Source organism: Colobus angolensis, unplaced genomic scaffold (assembly GCF_000951035.1).
Source record: "Colobus angolensis palliatus isolate OR3802 unplaced genomic scaffold, Cang.pa_1.0 Scaffold168, whole genome shotgun sequence".
Classification (NCBI taxonomy): domain Eukaryota; kingdom Metazoa; phylum Chordata; class Mammalia; order Primates; family Cercopithecidae; genus Colobus; species Colobus angolensis.
In genome coordinates, this window is record NW_012114799.1 from 2,338,149 (window position 1) to 2,364,711 (window position 26,563).

Genomic DNA, 26,563 nt, shown 5'->3' on the forward strand with positions numbered 1-26,563 from the left:
GCTACTTTTTTGTATTTTTTAGTAGAGATGGGGTTTCACCGTGTTAGCCAGGATGGTCTCAATCTCCTGACCTCGTGTTCACCGTTTTTTAAAGAGAAAAATATATTCATTAATTTTTTTTTAAGTTTAAAAATTCACTTAAAAAAACTTTATTGTAGAGGAAGTGGCAAATAAATGCCAGTTTGTGTTTTTCATACTTAGGAATAAAAAGAGTAGAATGATTTCCTAAAAAGAGCCATGGATGGCAAATGTTAGAGACTATGGGAAATCTATAAATGGGCAACGCCCTGAAGTGTATTCCTTAGAAATCAGTGCCTCCCACACATAGATACAGGCATCCTCTGTACCTCGGCTTGATCTTACCAGAGCAGCCACCTTCCAGGATTTTGTAATGGTCTTAGGAAAGCAGGTGATCACCTCGTGATCTGCCCGGGGGAGGTCCAAGCTCTCAAGTTGGTGGTTCATGAACTGAGGGCACCACAATGAGGTTTTCTGAAGGGGAAGGTTGACAGCTCCATAAGAAAAGGGGCATTTATTAGATGCTCCAAGAGGCTGAGGTCAGATAGGTGTGTCCATTGCCAGGATGGCCACTTCAGGCCAGGCACCCTGAGGAGGCCCAAGGGCCATCAGGCTTCTAGGCATGAGGGCCATGAGGCTCAGGGTAGCTGTGGGCTCCTATGAGCCTCCCTTGCTTAAGGTCTGAGTCTGGAAACTGGCACAAGAGATGCTTTGGGTGAGACTGGATGTGATTAAAGAGGTTTCTAACCAGATGAAAGGAAATGTGGACCTAGGCATCAAGGTAAGTGACAGGCAACTGGCTGGTGTCGGGGTATGGAGGAGCTGACTTTGGAGATATTCAAGAAGAAAAAGTATGCTAGTTCTGAACTGGACAGTGGTAGAGGAAGCAGGTAGGAGTTGTTGCGCTAATAGAAATTGGGAATTTGAGATTAAAGAGGGCTTTCAGAAAACAAAGGCATTTTACTTATCCTTTTGATGAAAATTCATGTGGTGGAAATAACACAGTGCCTCCTTTGAGAGAGATGGGATGGGGCTGAGTGGTGAGGCTGGGGCAGAGGGACTGATATTTGGGAAGGCTGACGTGTGCAGTCTGCAAAGAAGTGGAAATAAGCCACCTCTCCCACAGCTTCAGATAAAGAAAAACTGTCCAGGTTCATTGTAGACACTTCAGCGGGCAGGCTGGCATGGGAACGGAGGTCCAGGGACAAACGGGGATGGTTTTGGGGAAGGCTGAGAGCTGCCCTGTAAGGAACATGTGATTGAATACCACACAGGCTGCTAGGTAGCTTTAAGAAAATGCCCCTGGGGTTTAGACACAACGGCTGCCTGCACTGATGCAACTGGTGAAGAAAGTCACAGGAGAGACTCGGAGGCACCAAGGAAGAGGGGGGTGTAGAATAAAGACTCACACTGGAAGGAAATAAGGAATGCTGCCAGGTGGGGAGGACCCAATGAGGACTTAGAACTCCTGAACAGTTCCATCATTCACATGCTTAGGATAAATTCCAGGTAGATCTAAGATTTAAATGTTGGGGGGAAAGAAACCCATAAAAGTACTAAACGACACTTTGGAACCTTGGGAATTTTATGTAAGAGTTGTAAAACCTATTCTATGACACAACACCCAGAAGCCATTACAGAAAATACTGAAAAATTACACCATACACATATACACACAAACTCTGCCTAATAAAATCCCTATACATAGGATAAAAGAACAAGTGAAATATTTGAAAAACTAATTGTAATTCCAATCACAAAGCAGATTTCCTTAATATGTAAAAAGGTCCTAGAAATCTGTAAGGAATAAATAATAAATCAGTAAGGAATACATAACTCATTAGAAAAATAGAGAAAGCAAATGAACAGACAGTTCGCAGAAAAAGAAACAGAGCGTTGAAACACATGAAAAGATACCCTCTCATAAGAAGAATGCAAATTAAAACTACACTGAGATGTCACTATTTATCACTTGGGCAGAGATTTAAAAGTTTACTATAAACACTGTGTTCACGAGTCTTAGAAAAAGGCCCTTTCCCACATTGTTGGTTAGGACGGTAAATAGGTATAATTTCCATGAAGGCAATGTGGCAATAGCTATCAACATTGCAAATGCATGTACTCTGGAACCTGGCAATTCCACTTTTATGTATGTATCCTACAGACCTATTCACACACATACAAAATGACTGTACACAAGGTTATTCATGGGAGAGTACGGTGTCATGGCATCACCAGGGAACTGATAAAATTCCAGTGTTTTATCTGCACGATGCAATTCCACAAAGCCACAGGAGAAGATACTGAGTTTAAAACAAAGCAAAGTATGTCTGGACAGTTCCTTCCTTCCTTTTCTCTCCCTCCCTTCTTCTTTTTTTTTTCAAGAGTTTGTTTCTTATTATGCTTCAGATGCAGTTTTTTTTTTTTTGAGACAGAGTCTCGCTCTGTCACCCAGGCTAGAGTGCAGTGGCCGGATCTCAGCTCACTGCAAGCTCCGCCTCCCGGGTTTACGAGTAGCTGGGACTACAGGCACCCGCCACCACGCCTGGCTAGTTTTTTGTATTTTTTAGTAGAGACGGGGTTTCACCATGTTAGCCAGGATGGTCTCGATCTCCTGACCTCGTGATCCGCCCGTCTCGGCCTCCCAAAGTGCTGGGATTACAGGCTTGAGCCACCACGCCCGGCCCAGATGCAGTTTTAAGAGTATGAATATTAACTCATTTAATCTTTGTAGTAACTCTAGCAGTAATCCTCATTTTGCAAGTGGGGAAACGGAGGCAAAAATAGGGTTTGTAATTTGCTTAGGGGCCATTCAGGTAATATGTAGTGGAGCTGGGATTTAAGCCCAGGAGATCTGGATTTATAATCTGTACTCTTAACCATTATACTACACTGCCTACCATGCTATAACATGCATCCATTGCGGAAAATAAAAATTAAACACACACATTTTGCATGCATATGCATAAAAATTTATGGAAGAATACACAAAAAAGATAATACTGGTTGTCTCTGGTGTGAGATTCTACGTGGCCACAGGAGAGGAGTGGGAGAAAACTTTTGACCCTTTCTTACCATTTAAAATCAGAACCATGAGAGTAAAGTATCATTTTTAAAATGACATAAATAAATACCCCCAATGAACCATCCTCAAATGGCTTCTTTCTCAGTGTAGTACAAGTTCCTTCCTAGCTGTGTCCACCAGAGGGCTCTAGGGAATGACACTGAAGAAAAGAGCCACCAGGAGCTGCCCCAAAGCCCAAGTCTCAGGGTCACAGGGCAGGGGTACTTGTGCCTGTGGTTCTCTCTGCTTTTCCTTTAACCCAGACCCCATGAGATCAGGTCTGAGCCTGAGGGAGGAGGAGCTGTGAGTAAAACAAGGGCCTTGTCATGGACTGCTGGTGGGAGCAGAGACTGGCATAAGGGCAGTCAGAAGGATCCATAATTCAAAATGTACAAATCCAGCAGTACCATTCCTCACCATGTACCTTCAAACCAAAACACACTTTCACATCCTTAATAGGAAAAAGGTACATTTATACTATACATGGTAAGCAGCAGTTAAAGAAAAGTACAGAGCTCTATTCTGATCTGGAAGGTTCTCAATGATAGTTTCAGAATGATAGTTAAGTATACCATTTAAGAAAGAAACCACAAAGCAATACAATACGTGCTCCAGTGCTGTGTCTGCAGGGGGATGTCTGTGCACACACCTAAGTTTGTGAGTTGCCATCTCTAAGTCTTACCACGGCAGGAGGTCCAGAGGCAATGCACCAGTGTGGTCCCTTTAGGGCTGGGCGGTAGTCAGGAACCACTTTTAATTGTTTGACAGGGGTCCACAACACGATGACACATCTCTGAAACATGAGACGGGTTTGGCGAAGAACACCACGGTTCAGCACAACTGCAGCAGCAACATGGGCAGTAAGGGATGGCTGGGTTCTAGCTGGACATGGGCCCGGTTTCCCTGAACCCTCATGGCTGGCCTCAGAAACCACCACTGCCGGGTTAGGGTAGGAGAAGGTCATGACCAAGAACAGGGGAGAGACACCATTTGGAGACTTCCCTAAAGAGCTGAGAGATGCTTCCTGCCTTTCTTCCCTGCATGATTTTTCTCTTAATCGCTTCTAATACACTACATATTTTACTAATGTGTCTTTATTGATAGAATGTAAGCTCCAGCAATCAGAACAGTGCCTGGCACATAACGACACAAGTATTTACCAAAGGAATCAATGAGTAAATGAAGGGAGGAAAAGGAGAAGACGACAGAAGTAAAGCGGGTTATTTGAAGGAGGTCCGGAGGTGCTTTTCTGACTGGTTTTGAGTAGGACTTTATTCCTAGGCTGGTGTCACCTGGGTAACAGAGGTTACATAAAGCTACAATTCACCTCCAGGCCTTGGTTGACAAAGGCAGAACTGTGAGAGGCTCTGATCTTAGTTAACACAGATGCAGACCCAGAGCTAGAAGGCTCCACTGGTGGATGAAGGGCTGTCCATCAAACGTGGCTCGGATCATCCCAGCTTGGACCAGCTCCCAGCGCTCCACCCTGCAGGGGCAGAGATGTGTCCTGCGCCAAGGCCAAGTCATTTCTCACAGCTCTAATCCACAGACCAGGAGTGTGCCCGTGGAACACACCACCCAATATCACCACATTAATCAAGCCACCCAGCGTTTAAAACTTTAATCCTCTTTAAGTCTTTAGAGAGGTGATGGCCTCCTGGGGGCTCTTGGATTGAGATGGGTGGCTATGCGTGCTTGCTTTAAAAACACCACAAATTGTTCTCCCTGAGGAAGTCATTCGTATTAATCTGCCTTATTTATTTGGATGTGAATGATGGGCATGCCAAGGAATGAAGGAAAGGATAAATAAAATACTGAGGTTCCTTCCCAGGCAGTTCATTCCACTGTAGCCATTGTACCTATTCCCTGGGACCCAAGAAATCAGACTATAAAGGAATTTATACTCTCAGGAGTTCTGTTGAAAAGGTAGATATGGAAATAAGGAAAAACAGACTGGATCCTCTGTACCCTATGCATTGGAATTAAATATAAATTTGGATTGAAATGCATCCAAATCGATGCCACAAAAATACTTCTGCGCCATTGTGTGTTCTCCCTGTTTTACAGACATTAGAAATGATCCTTCCATGTTAAATGGACTAATAGGAGTAAAGCCCCGGGGGGGGGTTCTTTTGTTATGTATTATTTGATAACATGTATGTGAGTTATGAAGCACAGTCATAAAAGGAACACTTGTAAATCCTCCATCAGTCTAAGAACTAGAATTTCATCAACTGTTGTAATTGTTTTACAACAATCTCACAGTTTTGTACTCTTACCTTTCCCAAGAGTTAACTGCAATGCTAATTTCATAAATTTTTTTTAAAGAAGGTGATTGTAGACTCAGATTTAAGACTTTAAGATTTCTGTTTTCACATGTCATGCTCCTTCTAATCATTTTGCTGAAAATGACTTTCCATGTCATAAATGATATACATTTTGATTGGATTGGCTTTTAGGAGCCTTGTCCACACACAAGATGGTACCATAACTATTACTAGAGAAGTTTCATGAAGGAAATTCTTAGTTCAGATTGTTGTCAAAACTCTGCTGTTTTCCCATTGTCTAAACTCTGCTGTTAGTAACTCCCCAAATATCAGTCGCTAGAAAGTCTTTGTATCCCTAACACTTAGAATAATGCTTGGAACTTGCTAAATGCTCAGCAAATGTCCATTATATTTAATAATTTAATAAATGTCATAGAAAAACTTCAGATGATTGTTTCCATACCATTTAATATCAGTTTGACAATGTAAAGTGAAATGTGTGTGTGTATATATATAAAACACACACATATATATACACATATACACACACATATTTTTAAAGCTATGAATTATATGAAGCCTCTAGCAAGTGAATCAGATCCATGATGTGGGTTGTTGGTTGATGGAGCATTTTCTGACTCATGCCCTTCATTCATACAAGTAGTTGTGATTGAATTCACATACACCATGTCACGTAATTCAGAGGGGATGGTAATGTCAATAAAGACTGATTTGCTGACATTTAAAATTACTGACTCCGCTTTCCCCCACAGCTTTAAACACTCTGTCCTTGTTCCTCTTGGACTATATTTGGGCCACTTCTTAGCAGATGCATTAGCTTTGCATTCAGGTGGAAGAAGACCAGAGGCAAGCCAGGAGGTGAGGCAGGAGGAGGGAGGAAGAAAGAAGTTTTAGAAGTTGATGTGGATTCTGAATGGCCCCTGTCTTCTTCCTTGCAGCAAGCTCTTCATCAGGCATCTGGCTTGCTTTAGAGGGCTGAATTATTGATTACACGGGGGAAAGAAGAAAGATGGTGTTTTCTCTTTGTTTGAATCCAGTCCTTTCTGCTTGTTCCTAACACACAGCTGGGTCACCACAGCTTGAGTGGGCCGAATAAAAAACACCTGCAACAACCTTGCTAGAGGTAAGTCTGGCGCAGCAGTGGTCTCAGCTTTGGAATTCCACATTACTGAGAGTTAGAACGTGGTTTCCGGTCCAGCATCCTGACCCAGAAGCCTGAAGGTTGACCTGTCTGGTGGCAGACAGGTACAAAAACTCTTTAGTGTACTGAATCACTGATGCGGTGCCATCCTTTTGGAAACAAGACTTCTTCATCAAAGTTGTTTGCCACATACTTCACTAAAGGCAGTCCCTTGGTGAAGGTGCACCCAGGCCCCAGGTAGGCGCACTGTTAGAACCCCACCAGGGAAGAAAGCTCAAGGGGTGCTTTCCAGGCATTCCTTCCCTGCAGAAGAATTGCCTGGGCATTCCTTAAATATACAGATTCCTGGAAGCACGTACAGGTGGATCTAACACTGGTCGCCTAAACTTCCAAATTATTGCACTGGGGAGGGAGAGAGCACATCCAGGCTGTAACTGCAAGTTTTAATTTATCCAAGGAGAAGTATTTTTTCGAACAGCAAAGATTTCATTATACATTACAACCTGGCTCCCGTTCTGTGGCTGGGACTTGGGGAAGCCTCCGAACACCCTCTGAGGATCCACTGCTAAGGAGAGGGGGAGATGAGTCCGTTTCCTCTTCATTGCTTCCCAGGCTCTGTTGTCTTCACACTCATTTCCTTTCTAACCCCATTGTCAAAGCTGACCTGTTCTATCAGCCCCCTTAGAGGACAGGCTTCCCCTATGTACCTGCCCTCCAAGGACTCAACTGTCAAGGGCATATCTGTTCATTGTACACGATTGAGCTCGCAGGTGAGGTGACCAGGTGAGAAGTCCAGGACACTCCTGCAGGTGACATTGCTAGTTGGACTACTGCACACTAAGATGGTTTCCTCCCTTTGGCCCTTTAATATCCCACTGGGGTGGCTTTTCATGTTCAAAACCGATAGTGTATACGGTACATTTCTATTCCAAGGGTGGGCACACTTTTTCTGTGAAGGGCTAGACAGCAAAGATTTTGGTCTTTGCAGGCCAAAGGCTCTGTCAGAATCCAATATCTGGATTTTGATACTGTATTGTAGAAGCAGCCATGGACAGTACCATAAACAAATGGGTGTGGCTGTTGCACTAAAACTTTATTTACAGAAAAACACTTCATTAGTCTGCATAGGCTGGCATGCCAAAATGCCACAGACTGTGTGGCTTAAACAACAGAAATGAATTTTCTCTTGGTTCAGGAGACTGCAAGTTAAAAATCGAGGTTCCAGGAAATTTGGTTTCTGGTGAAGGCTCTCTTCCTAGCTTGTGGGTGACCCCTTCTCTCTGTGTCCTCACATGGTCTTTCCTCTGTGTGTGCACAGAGAGCGAGCTCCCCTCTCTCTCCAGGTGAATCTCCCTATTTTATAAAGACCCTATTCCATCAGGCCAGGGCCTTGTTCTCATGACCTCATCTAACCTTAATTATCTCCCAAGGCCCCATCTCCAAATACCATTGCATTGGGGATTAGGACTGCAATCCATGAATTGTGGACACAAGTCAATCACAGCACAGTGGGCCACATCTGGCCCAGGGCTGTAGCTTGCTGACCTCTCTTCTGTCAAAATCTGATCACCTTCACATTATGAAATCGACCCTTTCCACCAATCTTTCCTCTGCAGTTACACGAGAAAAACCACCACAGTTCAGAACATTTGCTTTTGGAAGAATATCAAAAAGGGTCTCTAAGTTCCACGTGTGTCAAGGCTACTCTATCAAAGGACTTTGCTAGTTTTATAGGATTTGTAGACTCTTATCTCCATATTTGAAAATGTATTAAAATGGAACTGTCTCAGCTGGGCATGGTGGCTCATGCTTATAATCCCTGCACTTTGGGAGGCCGAGGTGGGCAGATCATGATGTCAGGAATTTGAGACCAGCCTGGCCAGCATGATGAAACCCTGTCTCTACTGAAAATATGAAAATCAGATGGGTGTGGTGGTGGCCCCCTATGTTCCCAGCTACTTGGGAGGCTGAGGCAGGAGAATAGCTTGAACCTGGGAGACAGAGGTTGTAGTGAGCCATAATCATGCCAACGCATTCCAGCCTGGGCAACAGAGCAAGACTGTCTCAAAAGAAAACAAAAACTGTCTCTACAGAAAGCCTGCCCTTCATAGCAGACCCAACCCTGCAGTTGGCTTGGAATCCACAGGAATGGAGAGAGGGGCTACATTCTAGCAGGGGACACAGCTCAGTTTGAGGGAAAAACAGGAAAAGAGAGGCGAAGCTGGAGCCACTACCTGAGGGCTGTTTCCAGTGTGGGCAGGATACAGGCCCGCTGGGTAAAACTAGCATTTAGGTGTTTTAGGTGCTGTTCTCTTTAAAGCCAAAACCCTGCAGGGAAACCTGCACAGGACCCCCTCTCCACACCGCACTGAAGTTCTGTGTCAGCATGGCTGCCTTTAGGAGTGCCTCAAACATAAACCAGAGCCACCTGTTTTTTGTAAATGGGGACTCTAAAATGAAAGTTGCAGCAGGTCTTATTTCCTGGGATGTCCTCATTTTAACCATAGTAAGTCTAGAGTGTTGCTTGGGCTCCATCGTTCTCTTATTTTCTGCTTTCAAGAAACAAAGGAGCCTTTTGGTGCAGAGGATCAATGTTGACGTGGTACCTTTTTCCCTCTCTAGGCTTAATCATAATTTTCTAGCTGTAGTTTCAGAAATGTTATGGGTTTATACATCTTCTTAAAAACATAATACTTGACAATGAGAAGAAAAAAAAATCACTGATTTTGTTGCTTTTAGAAATACCATTTTCAAATAAATATTCGTTGCCAAACAGATAATCTAGGAATTGAAATGGCCATGTCACTTATTAAGTTCTTCCTTTGATATATTATTTCTTGACCTATTGAAACAACCACTTTATGCTCAAAATTTCCATTCATAGTTGGCAAATCCATGATATTTGGTCATAAAGTAAGCAATGGAAGTTTCAATAATGAACTGAAATTGTTAATAGCTTTACCATGAAGATGACCTGAGAATGACTGACAATGTTGGAATGTAAAGAAATGTGCTTAAAGATGAGGGTCTTCTACTAACTTCTTTCACCAAGCTCTGCTTCCAGAAGCCATGATCCTCTCCTTTAATGGCCTTATCATTAAGTAGATCCTCATCTACTTAATGGGATGGAGGAAACTAAAAAAGCTCATGTCCATATTTCATTCTAATTCTGAAATAATTCCTTACCCTGCAGAAAGAACATGAACCCTGGAGTCTAACAGACCTAGACTGGAATTCTCCCTGAGCCACTTTATTGGATAAAACACTTCACCTCTGTAAGCCTCAGTTTACCTTTTTGAACCAATGACCGAGTGGATAAAGCTGGAGCTTTTGGTTGGACTTTCCAACTTCCCAGTGGACAGAGCTGGAGCAATTGAGCAAGAAAATAATGATAGTATTGGATTATAACCCCCTCCAATAAGGTAAATACCCGTGAGTTCATGCTGACATACATAAATGAGTAAGTAAATATGTGCAGAAGACACAGATTTTTCTTACGGAAGGATTCCAGTTAATCAGTGCAGAAGGAATGAGGGAAATAGAAATTAAGATTAGAACACCATGGTAATAACTGATGTGGGAGAGATCCACCAACAGACACTGAAATTATTGACTACAGTTGGAGGAGAAACAGTGTATTTAAATAGTTTCAAAGTATCTTCCTCAAGTTATTTGTTAATTACAAAGGAAAACATAGTAAACAGTGGAAAAACCTAGCAGATACTATCTGAATCAAGAGTGATCAAAGTTAATATCACCAGTAGTAAGACATTGACAGCATGCACCCCTTGCTACAGTGCACTGGGAAGGGTGCATCTCTTCTGAGGATTCTTGTCAAAAACGCAAAACCTCTATTTGATCATGAGAAAACAGCAGACAATCCCAAACTGAGGGACAGTGTACAAAAATCCAGACCAGTCCTCTTCAAAAGTGTCAGGATCACAAAAGACATGGAAAGAACGATGTACTGTCAGAGGTTAGAGGAGAAGGAGACATGACAATGAAATGCAATGTGGGATCCCGGATAGGATCTTGGAACACAAAAAGGCAAAACTGTGGGAATCTCAAAACAAAGCATGGTTTTCATTAACAGTACTACGCCAATGTTCATTTCCTAGCCCTGATCATCGTACTGTGGTTATGCAGGTTGTTAACACTAGCCAAAGATGGGGGAAGGATATGTAGAAACTGCACTATTTTTGCAGCTTTTCTACAAGTCTCAATTTATTTCCGCATACAACACTTTTTAAAAAGACATTGGTATGAGCTGGGCGTGGTGGCGCTTGCCTGTAGTCCCAGCTACTCAGGAGGCTTAAGTGGGATGATTATTTGAGCCTGGGAGGCAGGGGTTGCAGTGTGCTGAAATTGTTCCACTACACTCTGGCCTGGGTGACAGCGTGGGACCCTGTCTCAAAAAAAAAAAAAAAAAAAAATTGGTATGAATGTGGGAAAAATCTAGATGTTCTTTCTGTGCTACACATACCCCCAACAAACGCAGTGAAATACGCTTGGCCACTCTCATGCTGATGAATAATAGGGTGAGTGTATAGTCTGTGTGTAGGTGACAGACATAGCCCCAACCATCCATGCTATTAACTGCTTAACTCTTGCCTCAAAGGGCTTGGAGGCTCCTGAAATGACTGGTTTTCATTGTGATGGGAAGAGAACATTACTGAAGGAATGTTTTTTCTTCAGTCTCAAGGTCCATCCATGTAAAAGGAACTCAGTGTGACTCCTGGCTTCTTTCCCATTTTATTTTTATTTATTTATTTAATTTATTTATGAGACAGAGTCTCACTCTGTTGCCCAGGCTGGAGTGCAGTGGCACAATCTCGGCTCACTGGAACCTCCACCTCCCAAGTTCAAGTCATTCTCCTGCCTCAGCCTCCCAAGTAGCTGGGACTACAGGCGCCCACCACCACGCCCGGCTAATTTTTTCATATTTTTAGTAGAGACAGGGTTTCGCCATGTTAGCTGGGATGGTCTCCATCTCCTGACCTCATGATCCGCCTGCCTCATTCTCCCAAAGTGCTGGGATTACAGGCGTGAGCTACCGATCCTGGCCGGCCTCTCTCTCCCTTTTTAATTCTCTCTGCCCTAAGGGAGGTGGAGTGACATGTCTGATGGGTAAATCTGGAAAGAACAGACTGGGCACACGCTGCTTATCCCTTTCCTGTTCCTTCTTGAAAGTGAGTGACTCATAGCAAACAGGTATTCTGCCCTGCTTCTCAGGGCAAGAAACTACCCGTAACTGGCCTTGTCTGTGGCTGGGTCAACCGGCTGATTTAGAGATGCCAATTTGAAAGTTCATTTGACCTCCATCCCCAAGTTATTCCCTCCAACTTAGCCTTTCTCAGTAACAATGGTGATATTTCAGGCCTCATCTGCTTTGTTCCTTGTTTTATTTCTTAATTTGCTTAGAATCTGGGTGAGAAAGAAGGTTGAGAACCATTGGGCACTCATTAGACCCCAGTAGATGCCATTTGTCCCAGTTTGCAGTGTCCTAGAACTTAATTCTAAAAATTCTAAAGCCATGATTCTCTGGGGGGTTGAGAAACATTTTATTTTATTTTATATTTTTGTGACAGTCTTGCTCTTTCGCCCAGGCTGGAGCCATCTCCGCTCACTATAAGCTCTGCCTCCTGGGTTCACGCCATTCTCTTGCCTCAGCCTCCTGAGTAGCTGGGACTACAGGTGCCTGCCACCACACCTGAGTAATTTTTTGTGTTTTTAGTAGAGAAGGGGTTTCACAGTGTTAGCCATGATGGTCACGATCTCCTGACCTCGTGATCCACCCGCCTCAGCCACCCAGAGTGTTGGGGTTATAGGCGTGAGCCACCGTGCCCGTCCGAGAAGCATTTTCTAAACTAAATCTTCTCCTATAAACAGCCCCTGGACCTTGAGGATCATAAATGGTCATCATTTAACATTTTTTTCTGCTAGAGGTGTTGAGCCTCTTAGTTGTATTGAGACCAAAAGGAGATCTGTCACCCCCCTCTCCACTCCCCTACAGATGTACATACAACTTTCCGCAATCAGAGAGTTTGAAGCTACAGTTCTATTACAAATGACTTGCTACAAGTATGCTTTTAAAATAAATTATTTTTGCAGTTTTTTCACTTTAACCTCTGCCCCAGTGATCGTAAAAACAGAGGCAGGGGGCCTGAGTTCTTTTCTCTCTGTGGACCACTATGCATTTATCTTTTCCAATAGTTTCCTTTGCCTCTGCTCTTTTTTGTTGGTACAAAGACAGACATTTCTAAACAGAGCCTTTAATAGTCCATTACTTTTTACCCATGTTATGCAATGTAGCTTTAAAGTCGAACTTTTCCAGCAAACTGCTACTTGTGTGAATGCCTGTTTGGGAGTGAGACTCATCTTTCCCTACTGGAAAAATAACCAACACTTACTGCACTGTAGTGACGATTACATCACAATAAGTATTCTATGCAGGACCAGGAACAGTTCCTCAAAGAAAACTGCTTGGGGAACGGGTAATTGGAATGAACTACAAGCATTTTCACTGAGCTCAAAGAAACTGCAAGAAAAAAGATCTTCAATTTGCATCCAAGTATTTTTTTTTCTCTGAAAGAACACTGTGTGAGAAATTTTGACATTCTCTGCATTCTAATGGAAACGACTTGGGAAGTAGAGGTTTATCTACACATTTGCCTCATTGCTGCCATGATGGGCACCGTTTATCAGGAATAAAGAGAGAAGATCAAGAAGGTTGTTCTTTTCTGGAGAATTTTGTGCTCTGGCTCTTAAGTACTTTTGCTTTGCCATGAATGTGAATATTTTAAAGACCAAAAAAGCCCCCTCCATTTGAGTTGCAGATGGCCACAGGAACCAAACAAGAACGCTAACAACTCATTTTAAAAAGGGAAAAAGAAACCAAGTGCCAAGTTCCACACTGCGTATCCACACTGATGTTGAGCCCATCTTGGCCTAGCTGGTAGAGCTGACAATTGAGAATAATATTAAGGGGCTCCAGGGATCCCTAAGGGTAAAAATAAATGTGTTTGTTAGAACAACAGCCATGTCAACAATGAAACAGACATGAAACAAGATAACCTAATAACATATTTGTTTTCCTTGTAACAGGGATGTGTTAAGTTCATTATTCAGAGGACTTTTCAAAGATTTTTGGTGAGTTTAATTTTCGAGGCTGTTAACCACTGATGTCAACTTAGTTATAGCAAGCGAACAACCAACCCATAATGTATGATGCCAATTGTTGTTTTTACTTTAGTCTTGCATTCGACTTGGATTTCTTTGCTCATTTATAACTTTCTGAGGCAGGAAGGTTTCTGCGCAGTCACTTGCTTTCCCTCAGCTGGTGTCTTTGTTTTCCAGTTTGCCATGGGGGATTGAGGGAACAGATATTTATGACTTATTATCTCTGTATTAACAGTGCCCTTCAATGATTTACGGAGCTGTGCTGTTGCATTTTTAACCTTGATGTCCTTCTGATTATTGTTCTCAAATGGTAAGATTAACACTGTGGGGTCCGAAGATTCCTAATCAGTTTCTTGCATACAAATTCACCCAAACGTAGGGAATACAGAGTCCTTGGTGGCATAACGACTTCCAGATGGAAGGAACTGAGAACATCTAAGCACTTAACCCAAAGCACCCTTATATTTGTCACTATGAACATGATGTCCTCACGCTAAAATTTAATTATACATTTGTACCTCAGCATTCAGTGAACCAGAATTCTGGAATGTCATATACATCTTGTGTTAAAGCTCAGGACAACATTTGTTAGTATATGTGTTTCTTTTCTTCCAAAGGGCGACAGTGATCCAGCATGAAGGTCCTTTGACTATACATTTCGGTGTTCAATTTAGGTAAAATAATGGTGACTTTGGGGAAAGAAAATTATCCCTGTCCTTTTTCCAGGGGTCCCTGGAGGCGCTGCATTGAATTTTTCCAATCTTGTGCATGGACTTCTCAAAAGGTGATCTGGCAGACAATCACAGTTGACCACTCAATTAGCAGCCATGAGACAGTGATCTGATCCGTGAAAGGTAAAGAGAATTTTGGGAGGGGGGGGAACTTTGGAAACGCTTTTGTGTTCTCATTAAAAGGCAAAGCTTAAGACACAAGCTCTTTGGTGCTATCCCTTCCTTTGAACCTGAATATAGTGGTCATCTTGTGATCAAGAGGCAAGAAACCTGAGGACAAACAGCCAATGTGCTTAGGGAAGTAAGGAGAAAAATGGAGAAAGCTTGGGTTTTTGATGGCATCACTGGGCTGTGGAAGCAACCCCAAGATCACCTATGTAGACTATTTTGTTACATAAACAAGAAATGTCTTTATGGTTTATGTCCCTGCTACTTACAGCCGAGAACATTCTTACGTGATACAGGAAGCAAGGTCTAGGGTGGAGGCAAGAACAGAAAGGACTGGGGCAGCAGTAACAGCTGGTAAATTCTGTTAGGAAGTGTTGCCCCAGAGACTAATGAAGGGAGGGAAAATGCTTCTTGATGCCTAGGAGCTGTTGCAGCCATAGCTGTTTTGGCCTTCCACCTGAGGTTTTGTCAATATCATGACAGTGATATTAATAATATTCAACAAAGGGGGCAAGAATACAAGCAATTAGTTGAATTCTTAGAGCCCAGTGAAAGAGTGTAAGGGCAAAGCAGACAGCAGGAGAGTACAAACGAAGTTTGTTTGCTTCCCTTTGTGGTTTAATTTGCCCAAACTGAATGGTTTAGAAGTACATCCCCCAGCTGAAAGTCTAACTGCCTGTATCTTATGGAACATACCTGTGTGTATTTGTAACTTGCGTCCTCTGTGTGGGAGAGGACTAGGGGGCATAAAACCATGTGGGGGAGTTTTCTTTCTTCCCAAGGGAGCTGATGACCAAGGCTGAATTCCCAGGGTAGCCGAGTTCCAGCTGAGGACTGGCCAGTGGTAACCCGTTCCCCAGCTTCCTCGACCACCATATAAGCTGGTGTTGTCGAGGTGTGTGTGTGTGTGTGTGTGTGTGTTTTCTGAAAACACTCCTATTCAAAGCAAAGCCAGGTCAGCCTTAAATGAAAGCTGCAAAAAGAACTATAAAACCAGGGGTTACATTTCAGAGTGGTTCCTTAAATTACAACTATCACTAAAAGGCATTAGTCAGCTATTTCTAGTTTAACTAAAAAGTAAAAGTTATATTCAACTTGTCTTTATTCTATTTTTCCTCTTATGCTAAACATTTAAGCTCCTTCAATCCTGCTATAATATTTTGAAGTGGTGATAAATCTGTTTTAGCTTGAAACTTGTTTCTTCAATATACACAGTCAGCAAATAGTTACTGTATGTCTCCATACCAGTGAGTGTGTGTGTCTATGTAAGACAGAGGGAAGGTGATGTAGAGAGAGAAAAAGAGAGAGAGGGCGAGAGAGAGCCAACAGCATCCTTTCAGGATCTTGTACATAGACATGAAATCTGTGAATGAAGCTGTAGTTCAATCTGATTAGGAAAATACACTCTAAAATAGAGAGGATGTGGTGCCAGGCAAACTGAGCTGCTGGCTGGAGAACACTGAACAAAGATGAAATTGTTTCTGGATCTTAACCAACTCTTATGCAGAATGTCTCCTGACTGCTTTATCTCTCTTTCCCTTGTAAGAGTCAGCGACAGGCTGAGTGGAAAGTTGTCCTGCCTCTCAGAGAATGTTAACTCATCAGCCTCCAGGTGTAGCTCTGGCCTACTGGCTGCCTTTCCCTCTGAAGGCACACTCGAGAGAATCTTGAGCTGGCTTTGGAGCTGAGACCCCTTTGCACTCCCACTTTGGACGTCTTCACTAGGTGACAAACTAGTCAACCCGCTAGGCTCTAGCTATTTCTGAACAGGTTCTCTGAAGTTACTGGAGACCCAAGCGGTTTGCTAGATTTTGCATAAGCAATAAAATAGTGCATAAATCCCGTTGCCCAGAGTCACTTAATACACCTGCTTCTGCTGATGCTCTTTGAAGAAGCCTCCGTGGAGGGCATCGCAAACTGCTCTGCACATTCATATTCAACCCGTGTGCAGCATGCACGGACCACGGCAGGCTGAGAGCTGTGTGCCTGGCGCCACCCACCTCCGGCACTGTCTCCAGTCATTCCACTGCGCTCACGAAGAAGTCCAAGAAATAGAAAAACATAAAAAGCTATTGTCCATGTCCAGTGAGAAATGAAATGCACTGGACCAAGTATCACAACTTCCTTAAAATAATACAACACTTTATCACGTTTGCATCTGATCCTGCTCATGGTTTGCAAAGTCATAAACCCCCTGAAATCAACAGCTTGAGTCATCGCTGCCCTGTTCTATTTAAATGCATCCTTTTAAAAAAGCAATTTATTACAAACTCTCTATGGTTTCACCTTATCTAAAACACTTAATTCAGTCCATCTCCTGCTTTGCTTTGTAGTGTTGGAAGCAATCAGAAGATTGGAAGCAATTTATTAATAAGAGAACATGCCCTATAGCTCTGGCCTGCGAAAACAGTTTCTGAATCACAATGTAGCCACAAGTCAAATTCTAGAAAGAATTAATGGCACATCTCATAGTTCTTTTATTTGGCGGCTGATTCATTCCAGATGTGATTGAAACTCCTACGTTACAGGTATGGCCTCTTTTGGTGTTCCCAAGGTAGGAAACACATTGTCTTCTACCAGCAACTTTGCTCCAGCTCCCTGAAATATAGTCACTTCTACCACCATGAAAACTACAAAGCAAGGAAGAATCTAGCTTGGTCTTCTAGAAAAACTTAACAGAGAAGAAAAGGTATGTCCCACAGTTAAATGAGTAAGGAGTTCTGCCCACACAAAGGCTGCAATCAAATGATTTGGTTTCGGGGACGAAAGCTAGACTCGTGCATAGAGATGATATTCATTGTGGATGACCAAATCATGCCAGCATCTGATCTCCTTCACCAAAACCCTTCTCCAGAACCTCTCTCAACCTGCTTTACCCTCAAGTGTTCTCAAGGGAAGAGAGAGAAACGGACCTATCAAGATGCTTAAGTTCCCTGGGAAAGCAAACTCCTTTTTGTACCACAGTGTACTCCTCTGTAAAGTGAAAAGTGTGGACCAGAGAGATTAGGGTATCTTCTAGTCATAGACGTGTGGGACTCTTGAGGGCTGTGGCCTAAGGGTGAGGCCAGATGTGGAGCTGGGCATTTGGGACCACCAACAGGGGCATCAGGAATAGCCTATCCACGTGCCTGAGGATTCTTGCGGTCAAAAGAAACTAATTCAAGATCTCCTCAAGGGAAAACAGATGGATTATGTAATAGATGGGCAAGAATGGACAGGCCAGTGCATGGCACCAAGCAGATGTTTGATGAACACCAACTCCTTTGCCCAAAGCTCACTGGAATGGCTTGCTCCTGGCACATGTTGTTACTTTAATTCAGCAAATTGGCTCATTGGCCAGTGGAGTTCTCAGATTCATAGCCATGCTGCATCCCATTCCATCTCATTCTATCCCATTCTATAAGGTAGGTATTTGCCCCAGCAAGAGGAAGGACACATCTACCCATGGAATTAAAAAAAAAACAAAAACAAAATAAAAGTGGGAAGTGGTACGGATGAGCCATAAAACATGATCCTAAGCAAAAGCAGCCAGCCACAAAAGGCCACACAGTATGAGATTTCACTTACAGGAAATGTCCAGCATAGGCAAGTCCGTACAAGCAGAAAGTAGATTAGTGGTTCCCAGGGCCTGGGAAAAGGGCAAAATGAGGGGTGACTAATAAAATACAGTTTTTTGGGGGGTGATGAAATGTTCTTGAACTAGTGGTGATAGTTACATGTCTCTATGAATACACGAAAAACCACATAATGGGATACTTTAAAGGGTGAATTATATTTCAATAAAATTATTGTTAAAAATACAAAAAAAGAGGGAAAACATAGAAAATGGCACCACAGTGGAAAAATAAAAACCTGGAGAAGTGAAAGGTACTTGAATTCCTGTCCCACTGGCTGTGTGATCTTGAGCAAATTGCTCAACCTTTCTGTGTCTTAGATTCATCAACTATCAAGTGGGGATATTATCTCTCTGTGAACCTTCTAAATTAACTATGAGGATACTACTCTTAGGGACTAAAGGCTGAATTCAAGGACTCCCTCATTCTGAGAAATATAGAAACAGTGTACAAAGTAACCTGTACTACTACAATATCTGGGTCACCCTTCAGAGGCAGGTATGGATAGTGAATGGGCAGCTCCTGGTGGGCATCCAAGACAGGTTTCCATGTCTAGCACTGGTTCCTTGAAGATGGTTATACTGACCGTATTTCTCATTCTCTTGCTGTATCTCACAAGAAAACAGGCAGCCTGTTTCTACATTTTACAAGGGGGGAGGCTAAGTGCCTGGGATATTAAGTAACCTCTTTCAAGTTACCAAATGTGAAGAACCTAGAACATAGGGGTTCTTTCCCCTAAGGGAGCAAAACACACTTTCCATTGGACAAGTGAAAAATAGGGATTGAGGTGTTGAGTCCTTTTGCACAGTGTGCTAACAAACCTTTGCTTAGTTTGGACATTAGAACCTAAGTTGGTCAAGAGGGAAGGAAGGAAGGAAGGAAGGAAGGAAGGAAGGAAGGAAGGAAGGAAGGAAGGAAGGAAGGAAGGAAGGAAGGAAGGAAGGAAGGGAGGGAGGGAGGGAGGGAGGGAGGGTACACACTCTCTCAAAGGCTGTAGATTCAGAATTTTTGTTTCAGGAGTAAGGGAGGCAGATTACCTTTTCAAAGTTCAAAGAGAATGGTATGTTTTGTTTTCATGCTTCGTTTCATTTTCACTTGGGAAAAATGCCCCAGCTTTGAAGCCTCTCTGTTTAAACTCATTAGGAAAACTATCAATGATAGAAGCTTTCATGCAATCGTAGTGGGAGGAATTAGTGTTATGGGAGAGCTGGATCAATCTTCAAATGTTTCATCTATGGAGATGGGAGGTCAGCACCGACTGCTTGTTCAGCTGGAAAGTTAACATAAACAAATACTTCATTCACTGGGAGAGTCCAAGGGAAAGACATTTGATATTTCCCCTCTGAATACTTCCTCAGAAGGCACATGAAAGAGATGGTTGCTTCTTGAGAACTAAGTGGTCAACTGCTTGGCAAAATGTCTTACCTTGAAGAGCAAGGTTTTTATTCTTTTAGTGTCTGGAAAGGAAAGGAGGTAGGGTTGTGAACATTCACGGAATAGAATCCCTTCCTGTGTAATTCCTAACTTCATTGAAGTTGACATGGAAACCCTTTTAGTGGAGCTGGTTTTAATATATGAAGATATATTTTTTGATATACCAATCTATTTTAAAGGTTTGTTTTTTTGTTTGTTTTGTTTTGTTTTTGAGATAGAATCTCACTCCCTTGCCCAGGATGGAGTGCAGTGGAGAGTAATCTCAGCTCACTGCAACCTCTGCCTCCCGGGTTCAAGCAATTCTCATGTCTCAGCCTCCTGAGTAGCTGGGATTACAGGTATGTACCACCACGCCCAGCACTTTTTTTTTGTATTTTTAGTAGAGATGGGGTTTCACCATGTTGGCCAGGATGGTCTTGAACTCCCGACCTCAGGTGATCCACCCACCTCAGCTTCCCAAAGTGCTGGGATTACAGGTATGAGCCGCCATGCAAACAACCTCATTTTAAAGGTTTTTAAGCTGTTGAAGTCTCCTTTGTCAAAAATAGAATGTGGAACTTTGGTTTTGTTTTTCACTTTATTCATAAAGCTATTCCATAGCCCATCTGATCAATTCAAAATGGGGTTAACAGTGAGAAATTAAGGACTGCAGATGGGATGTCTAAAAGAGAGCTAACAGGAGAGGTCTAGTAGGAGGAGGAGAGATGGACAAATGGGGGAGGCTGGAAGATTAACAGAGACCCCTGCTACTTCTAACAAAGTCGTTCTGCAAAAATAAAATAAAATAAAAATCTTAGGAAATGTTCTCCATGCCTACAACATAGCATGGATTAAGCAATTTGTGATCTCAGTAAAGAATGACTCAATATTCATTTTTCTTACAAGCATTGCATATGTGGGTGTTTTTGCCTATATATATATATATTGCATTGCATGCAAATATATATACAGGCAAAAATGGAAAGGTATTTCCACACACACAAATATATGACTGCATGCACTCATCTGAAATAAAAGAATACAGGAATAAAGGGACTATGACATCGAACTGACTAGCAGCACTGGACCTCATTCCTGCCAAGCCCATCCCAAGGCCAAACGAGAGCCCATTATTTTAGATCTTGGGGAAATTAAGCAGGCACAAGCTTAGGAAAACATAGGCTGTGGTTAACTTTCCACTTCTTTCTACTAAGAGTGGATGACCAAGCATTTTTGCGACGTTAGTCCTCTCTTGCTATCCCTTAGTTAGCTCATGAGAAAATAAGGTGTAAAACTAAACTATCCAAGGTATGAAGCCATCCCTGCCCAACTTAATGAGCAACTAACTAATCCAAAAGCAAAATAGCCATTACTTACACAGCCATAATGTAGATGCAACATGGCATATAAATCAGTAACTCTTGTATTGCAAAACAGACAAATAGATTAATGCATGTTGCAAAGGATGGGTGAAGAGATCGATTAGGTTACTGATTCACACCATGAACTTTCTCTCAATATACTGCATTTAACTTTTAAATAAGGTTTAGGAGAACCTGTAACATTTTGCTCACTGACAGAGCTATATTTTACTAAGGGCAGAAATTGGCTAGTCTATAAAAATTAAATTATGCCCCTTTCACTGTATCTAGTCAAGAGGAAAAACTCTAATTACAAGATTGCACTGTCAAACAAATGCAAATTCACATTCTTTATTCCCTGGTTTCAAAATTCATACTGAAGGGGGCTTCTATTCTGAAATGAAAATCAGTATTTGAAATATTTTGCAGAGTGCAATGACAAGCAAGAGCAAAAGAAGTGTCATTATCAAGGGTGCTAGTAAATAGACACCAACTCGTTAAGTGCAGAGCTGGTGAGAACAAGTCATTCGTTATGCAAATATTTAAATATCAATTAGTAAGGACAATGAAAGAAGTTGAAGTGAACCTTCCCTTCCCCACAGCCAGTAACTTATTATTCCAGAAATGACCAAATGAAACAAGAGTGGTGGATAATAATCTCAGCACCTAATAGGAATGTCACTCTGGGGAACAGGTAAAGGTTAATTTCAAACGTACTTCCCAGTTGAAAATTAAATGTACCTGCCTCAAAATTCATAAGAGCTGAGTTTGCAGACTTAGTCCAGAAACTGAAGGCCTACACATATTGCACGGCTGGTATTTTTTGGAAAGAGAACACCTTTCATTACTGCTTAATGTCAGACTGGCTTAGTTCATTAAATTTTCTTAGTTGATTTAAAGCCCTGGTTTTTCAATACCTATGGAAAAATGCCAGTCCACATAGCACTCAAACTTAAAAATCTCACTGGTTGGTTCTCAGATTCTTTTGACATCCACTTCATGGCCTTCCTACCTGGACTGTTAGGTGAACTTGGTGGATATGAAAAATGGTCTAAATTCTTTGAACTTTGTCTGGACTATCTTTTTGGACAGACCTGGCAGAATATTTTACAACATGCTGGCTGTGTGGTATTACAGCAAAGGTGCTGGCCAAGGAAGCAGGCTTCAAGCGCCTCTTAGTAACAGCTGGCTGGTGAACTTGGACCATGCATGTAATTTTTCTGGACCTTGCTGTCTTCTTCTGTAACACAAAAAGGTTTGTCCCCAGATCAGTTCTCAACTCGGGTCACCCCAGAATCACTGGGAAGTTTATAAAAGACCCATGGCCAGATATACCACAGATTTATGAAATGGGCTTCAAGCAGAGACCCAGCCATGTGGAGCTGAAAACTCCCAGCAAGATTCCAACATGCATCTTTAACTAGGAGTCGCTGGGCTCTTTCAGCTCTAGTATGCTGAGATTCTCAGGATAACATATGTTATTGATCAAACTTAAAAGAAATTCTGACTTCAATTCTTAGTAGCATCATTTAACAGGCATTACTTTCTCTGGAGTGGAGATACTGACCATGTAATAGAATTACATGCTGACTGGCTGTGGCATGAGGAAACAAGATCTTGAAAGATGACCACCAGATTTCGCGAGATTCTACATGTACAATCGAAAGAGAGAAGTCAGATGCCTCGGGCGCTCAACAAAAGTTTGCTCTTGTTACTATGATGATTATACTACAACTGTGTTCACTTAAAGTTTTAGATTTGCTCTCTATCCTTGTTGGCAAAAAATTAAATTGGTCCCTAATAAGTACATGGACATCAAAATGGAAGTGTCTTGGAGGTATGAGCCCCCCTGGACATTGCTCTTTCGATGCAGAAACAGATTCATTTGGCTTGCTTCTATGGAGTTCAGGCTTAGAACGCCTTGCTTCCATGTGCACACACCCCGACCTAGCATCCTTCCCTTCCTAACCTTTTCCTTTGAGTTCGTTGACTGCTTCTGTTTATCAAACTTCACAATTGAAACTGCCTTATTACTTGATTCTGTCTCAACCTGTTGGGCTGTGACCTGTGGCCTGAGGGGCCTGGTTTGGAGACAAGATGCCCACCCACCTTATCCGAGCTTACAGAAAACGAGCAACCTTAGGCCAGGCACGTGAAGACTGTGCTGAAGTTTCTGTGGATAAAATGGAAGTCAAAATGCCTCCTCTGCTTCTTTTACAGAGTGGTTTTGAGGACAGAATGAAGCAAGATGAAAAACAGCACTTTGAAAATGGAGTGTGTGGTATTCATCTTAGACACACTTTTACAGAAGAAGAAATGTCTCTCAGGAAAAGAACCTCTTCTGACTCAAATTTAGCTTACATCCCTTTCTCGACCATATCCTAGGTGATAAAACATGACAGCCAGGTAAGCAGTGGCCTTGTGGACTCTGAAGTTCTTAACGTGTCCACAGTACATTCTCATTTTGTCTGGCTCTAAACTACTGTCTCAAGAAAGCTGCAAATATTTGAACATAACAGTAAAGTGTTAACAGTAATTCTGACTAAAATCACAGCAGTCCCTCTGGTAGAAAGGCAATAAATTTTTTGCTCAGGTAAAATGTAGGAAAGAAACACAAGTAGAAAAAAAATCCATTTGTTCAAATTATCCCTATCAATCTTAACTGAAGAATTATCGCCAAGTTTGTTTTGTTTTGCATTATTAATAGCCCAAATCCCATGTGCCAAAATGATGTTTGCTCCATTTCTTGGGATAAGTTACCCTTGAGAGCCAGTATGTCTCAGGCTTCCCAGAAGAGTGATTTTGGTGCAACAAATAATGACCTATAAAAACAGCCCTTACAACTACACACACACCACAACACAGCACAGTGACAAGCTAGCATCTGCTTTCCAAATAACCATGAGGATAGCAATATGACATTTCCAGGCCCTTCTCTGAGAACAAACAACTTTCCCAAGATGTTGGCTTTAAAACTAGAGTCCTTGCATTGATTTGCCAGTGGGTAAAGGGAATCATATAACAGTTCTAATCACTTCACCGGGTTCTGCAGGCAGTTCACAGAACTAAAGGGAAGTAGGGGCTTTGGTTCATTCAATATCAGCCATAAAGTTATGCTATTTCCCATCTTTTCAATATCCTTAAAATGGCAACGTCTGTGTTTATAGTTTTGACCTTGAAACTGAAGTAACAGCTCCACCTATTCTCCCAAAGTTCCAGTTATAATTTGGGGAACTTTGAGTTCTAATAAGACAGCTGGGGTAGAGGGTTGGGGGACGGTTGGAAAGTTCTACCTTAGCGAAAAGACCCTTGGTCAGCTAGAGGGAGTAAGGGCTATCCCACAAGACCCCTCCTTCCCTCACAGGATGCTCAGGTCCTCTTCTCAGCCAGCCAGCAGCTAAGCTGGTAGGGCTGGGAACGGCATTCCTTTGAAAGATCTTGGCAATTTGTGCCTGGAAGTTGATGCATTAGTTCTAAAATTAAATAAAGATCCTGTAGTGTTTTTCAAGGAAATATGGTGCGCCTCTATGACAAAACACATTTTTCAAGCTCTGACCTCTGGGAACTTCAACTAGCTCCATATTTCAGGCTGACAGTGCTCACAGGCTACTGTCTAGTTTGCCCAAGCCAGGGCTGGTTAGCCATATATTTTCTATCTCCATCAGCTTTTAGCATAGGGAGGTGAAGAGAGTAAATAAAAAGAGGAGAGCCACTAATTTAAATGCGCTTCCCCTCCCAAGACCCTTGGGGAGTAGCCCTGGTCATTAATGAGATTAAAGTAACTTGGAACTCTTCATTTTCCCAGCACTGTAAAAGTAAATCTGCGATAACCAGTGTGTGGGCATTAAATCAGTCAGTCCTTTTTCCTGTTATTTAATGGCCCCCTCACTCCCACCCCACAGCCCAGGCTTCAGAGCGAGGGGGAGGGCTGCCAGGCTCTTACCGGCACTTTGCTCCATCACTTCTTTCTGACACATGTCTTGAACGTTCACCGTGCAATTCACGATGAACTCAGGGGAGGAGCAGTCGTTGTTCAGCTGGAATTCTTCACACTGGTAGCACTGGATTTGCAGCGCAAAGCCTAAGAGACAGACGCAGTCGGGTTCAGATCCGGCCCCCACAGAGCCCACCCCGGAAATCACGACCATCCCACGCCCCAGAGCGCGGCGGCTCCCGGCCTCTGGGAGGCTTGGGGCTCTGCACTCCTGGGTCTCCGGGTAGAGCCAGATGTGGCTGAAACTGGCAGGGGACGGCGCGGGTACCTAGGGTCCTTTAGGACAAAGTGGAATAGTGCCCGCCACCTCTGGACCCCGGCTCTAGACCCAAAGAGCCCATCCAACACCACCCCAGGCCTTTTCCCAAGAAGTTGAAAGGAGGGTGGGGACGGTACCACCGGAAGAGCGAAGTAGCTCTGGAGACGTGCGTTAGCTCCAGCCAAAGCCAAAGGATTTGCCTAATTGCTAATTGGTTACAAATTACTTAATTACTATGTTGGCACCATTCGTGATTACATTCGCAGACGTCTTTTCAGTTTTTATTTATTTAATTTTTAAAGTCAGCGTTTCTGTGCCAGGGCTCTGAGGATCCCTGAGCGACCACCTGGGAACAACGGTGGAGGTGCCAGACGCCAAGTGCTGTTGCGCCGCAAGTCCCTGAGCCCGGGTCTGCGGCCCTTCTCCAGGGCCGTCCCCGCGGCGACCTGGGTGGCCACAGAGGGTGGGAGAGGGCGTTTGTGAGCGCGCGGACCCTGGATCCCGACCCCGCGGCCCTTTCTTCCAGGCCACTGCTTTCAGGGCAACCGTTCGGCTAGGGTCGGTGGTCGGGGTCCCAGCTCTGCACAGCTTAGTCGGGAGCCAGTAGGCGAACTGGAGAGAGGACGCGAGACCTTTGCGCCTCTGGTCGCTTCGGCCTGGCTGTCCTCCGTGTACGCGCTCCTGTCTAGACCCAACTGCCCGCGTTCCCGCTGCCCCCAATCTATCGCACTCTGAGCGCAGCAACCCAGCTTCAGCGCGGCCGCAGGCTGCCTAGCGCGCCGCTCACCTGTCGGCGGCGCCACTCCCACGGGGTGCCGGAGGCGCCAGACAACTTGGCGGGGTTCGGGTGATGTCGCCCCCTCTCCCTCACCGAGACTCCGGCAAAGCTCGGACCCTCCCTCCTCCCAAGCCCAGCTTCTGCCGACCATGCAGCCCGAGAAGCTGCAGCCCGAGAAGCTGTAGCCCGGAGTCCGGCGAACCCGCCGCTCCCGGCTCTCTTCCTGCAGCGCGGGACTTGGACACTTTCCCAGTCTCGCGCCCCAGGGCATCAGTCGCCGCCGCCCAACTACCGCTGGGCAGCCCCAAGGCAGGGCTGGCCCCGAGGTGGGCGCCTTGGGGGCAAAAGGGCTGGCGGGTAGATGGACTGTGCGCACCTGGCCCCGGCTGCTGGCCTCTGGGCATTCTCACCTGGAAGCAAGAACAATCCGCAAAAAGTTGCCGCGATGCCTAGGACCCACATTCTCCCGGAGTCCCGGGACCGGGAGCGGGTAGGCGCATCAGAGGAGGCGACCGCAGCGGAGGCTGCCCCGGCTGCAGCGGCTGTGGCTGCCGA

General features: G+C 43.6%; 1 protein-coding gene across 3 annotated transcripts in view; it reads right to left on the minus strand.

Moving 5' to 3' along the window:
- Window positions 1-26,563, minus strand: part of LOC105508780 (ly6/PLAUR domain-containing protein 1) — a 30,478-nt gene that overhangs the window by 3,780 nt on the left and 135 nt on the right. Inside the window, exons 2-3 of one of the 3 annotated variants that reach the window (XM_011937711.1) lie at window positions 26,419-26,492; window positions 24,921-25,058 (exon numbers count right to left, since the gene is read on the minus strand). In XM_011937711.1, the coding sequence (XP_011793101.1) occupies window positions 24,921-25,058; window positions 26,419-26,492 (212 nt within the window). Of the gene's footprint in view, window positions 1-24,920; window positions 25,059-26,384 lie in introns of all 3 variants that reach the window. The other 2 variants (XM_011937713.1, XM_011937712.1) reach the window with 2 other exon arrangements.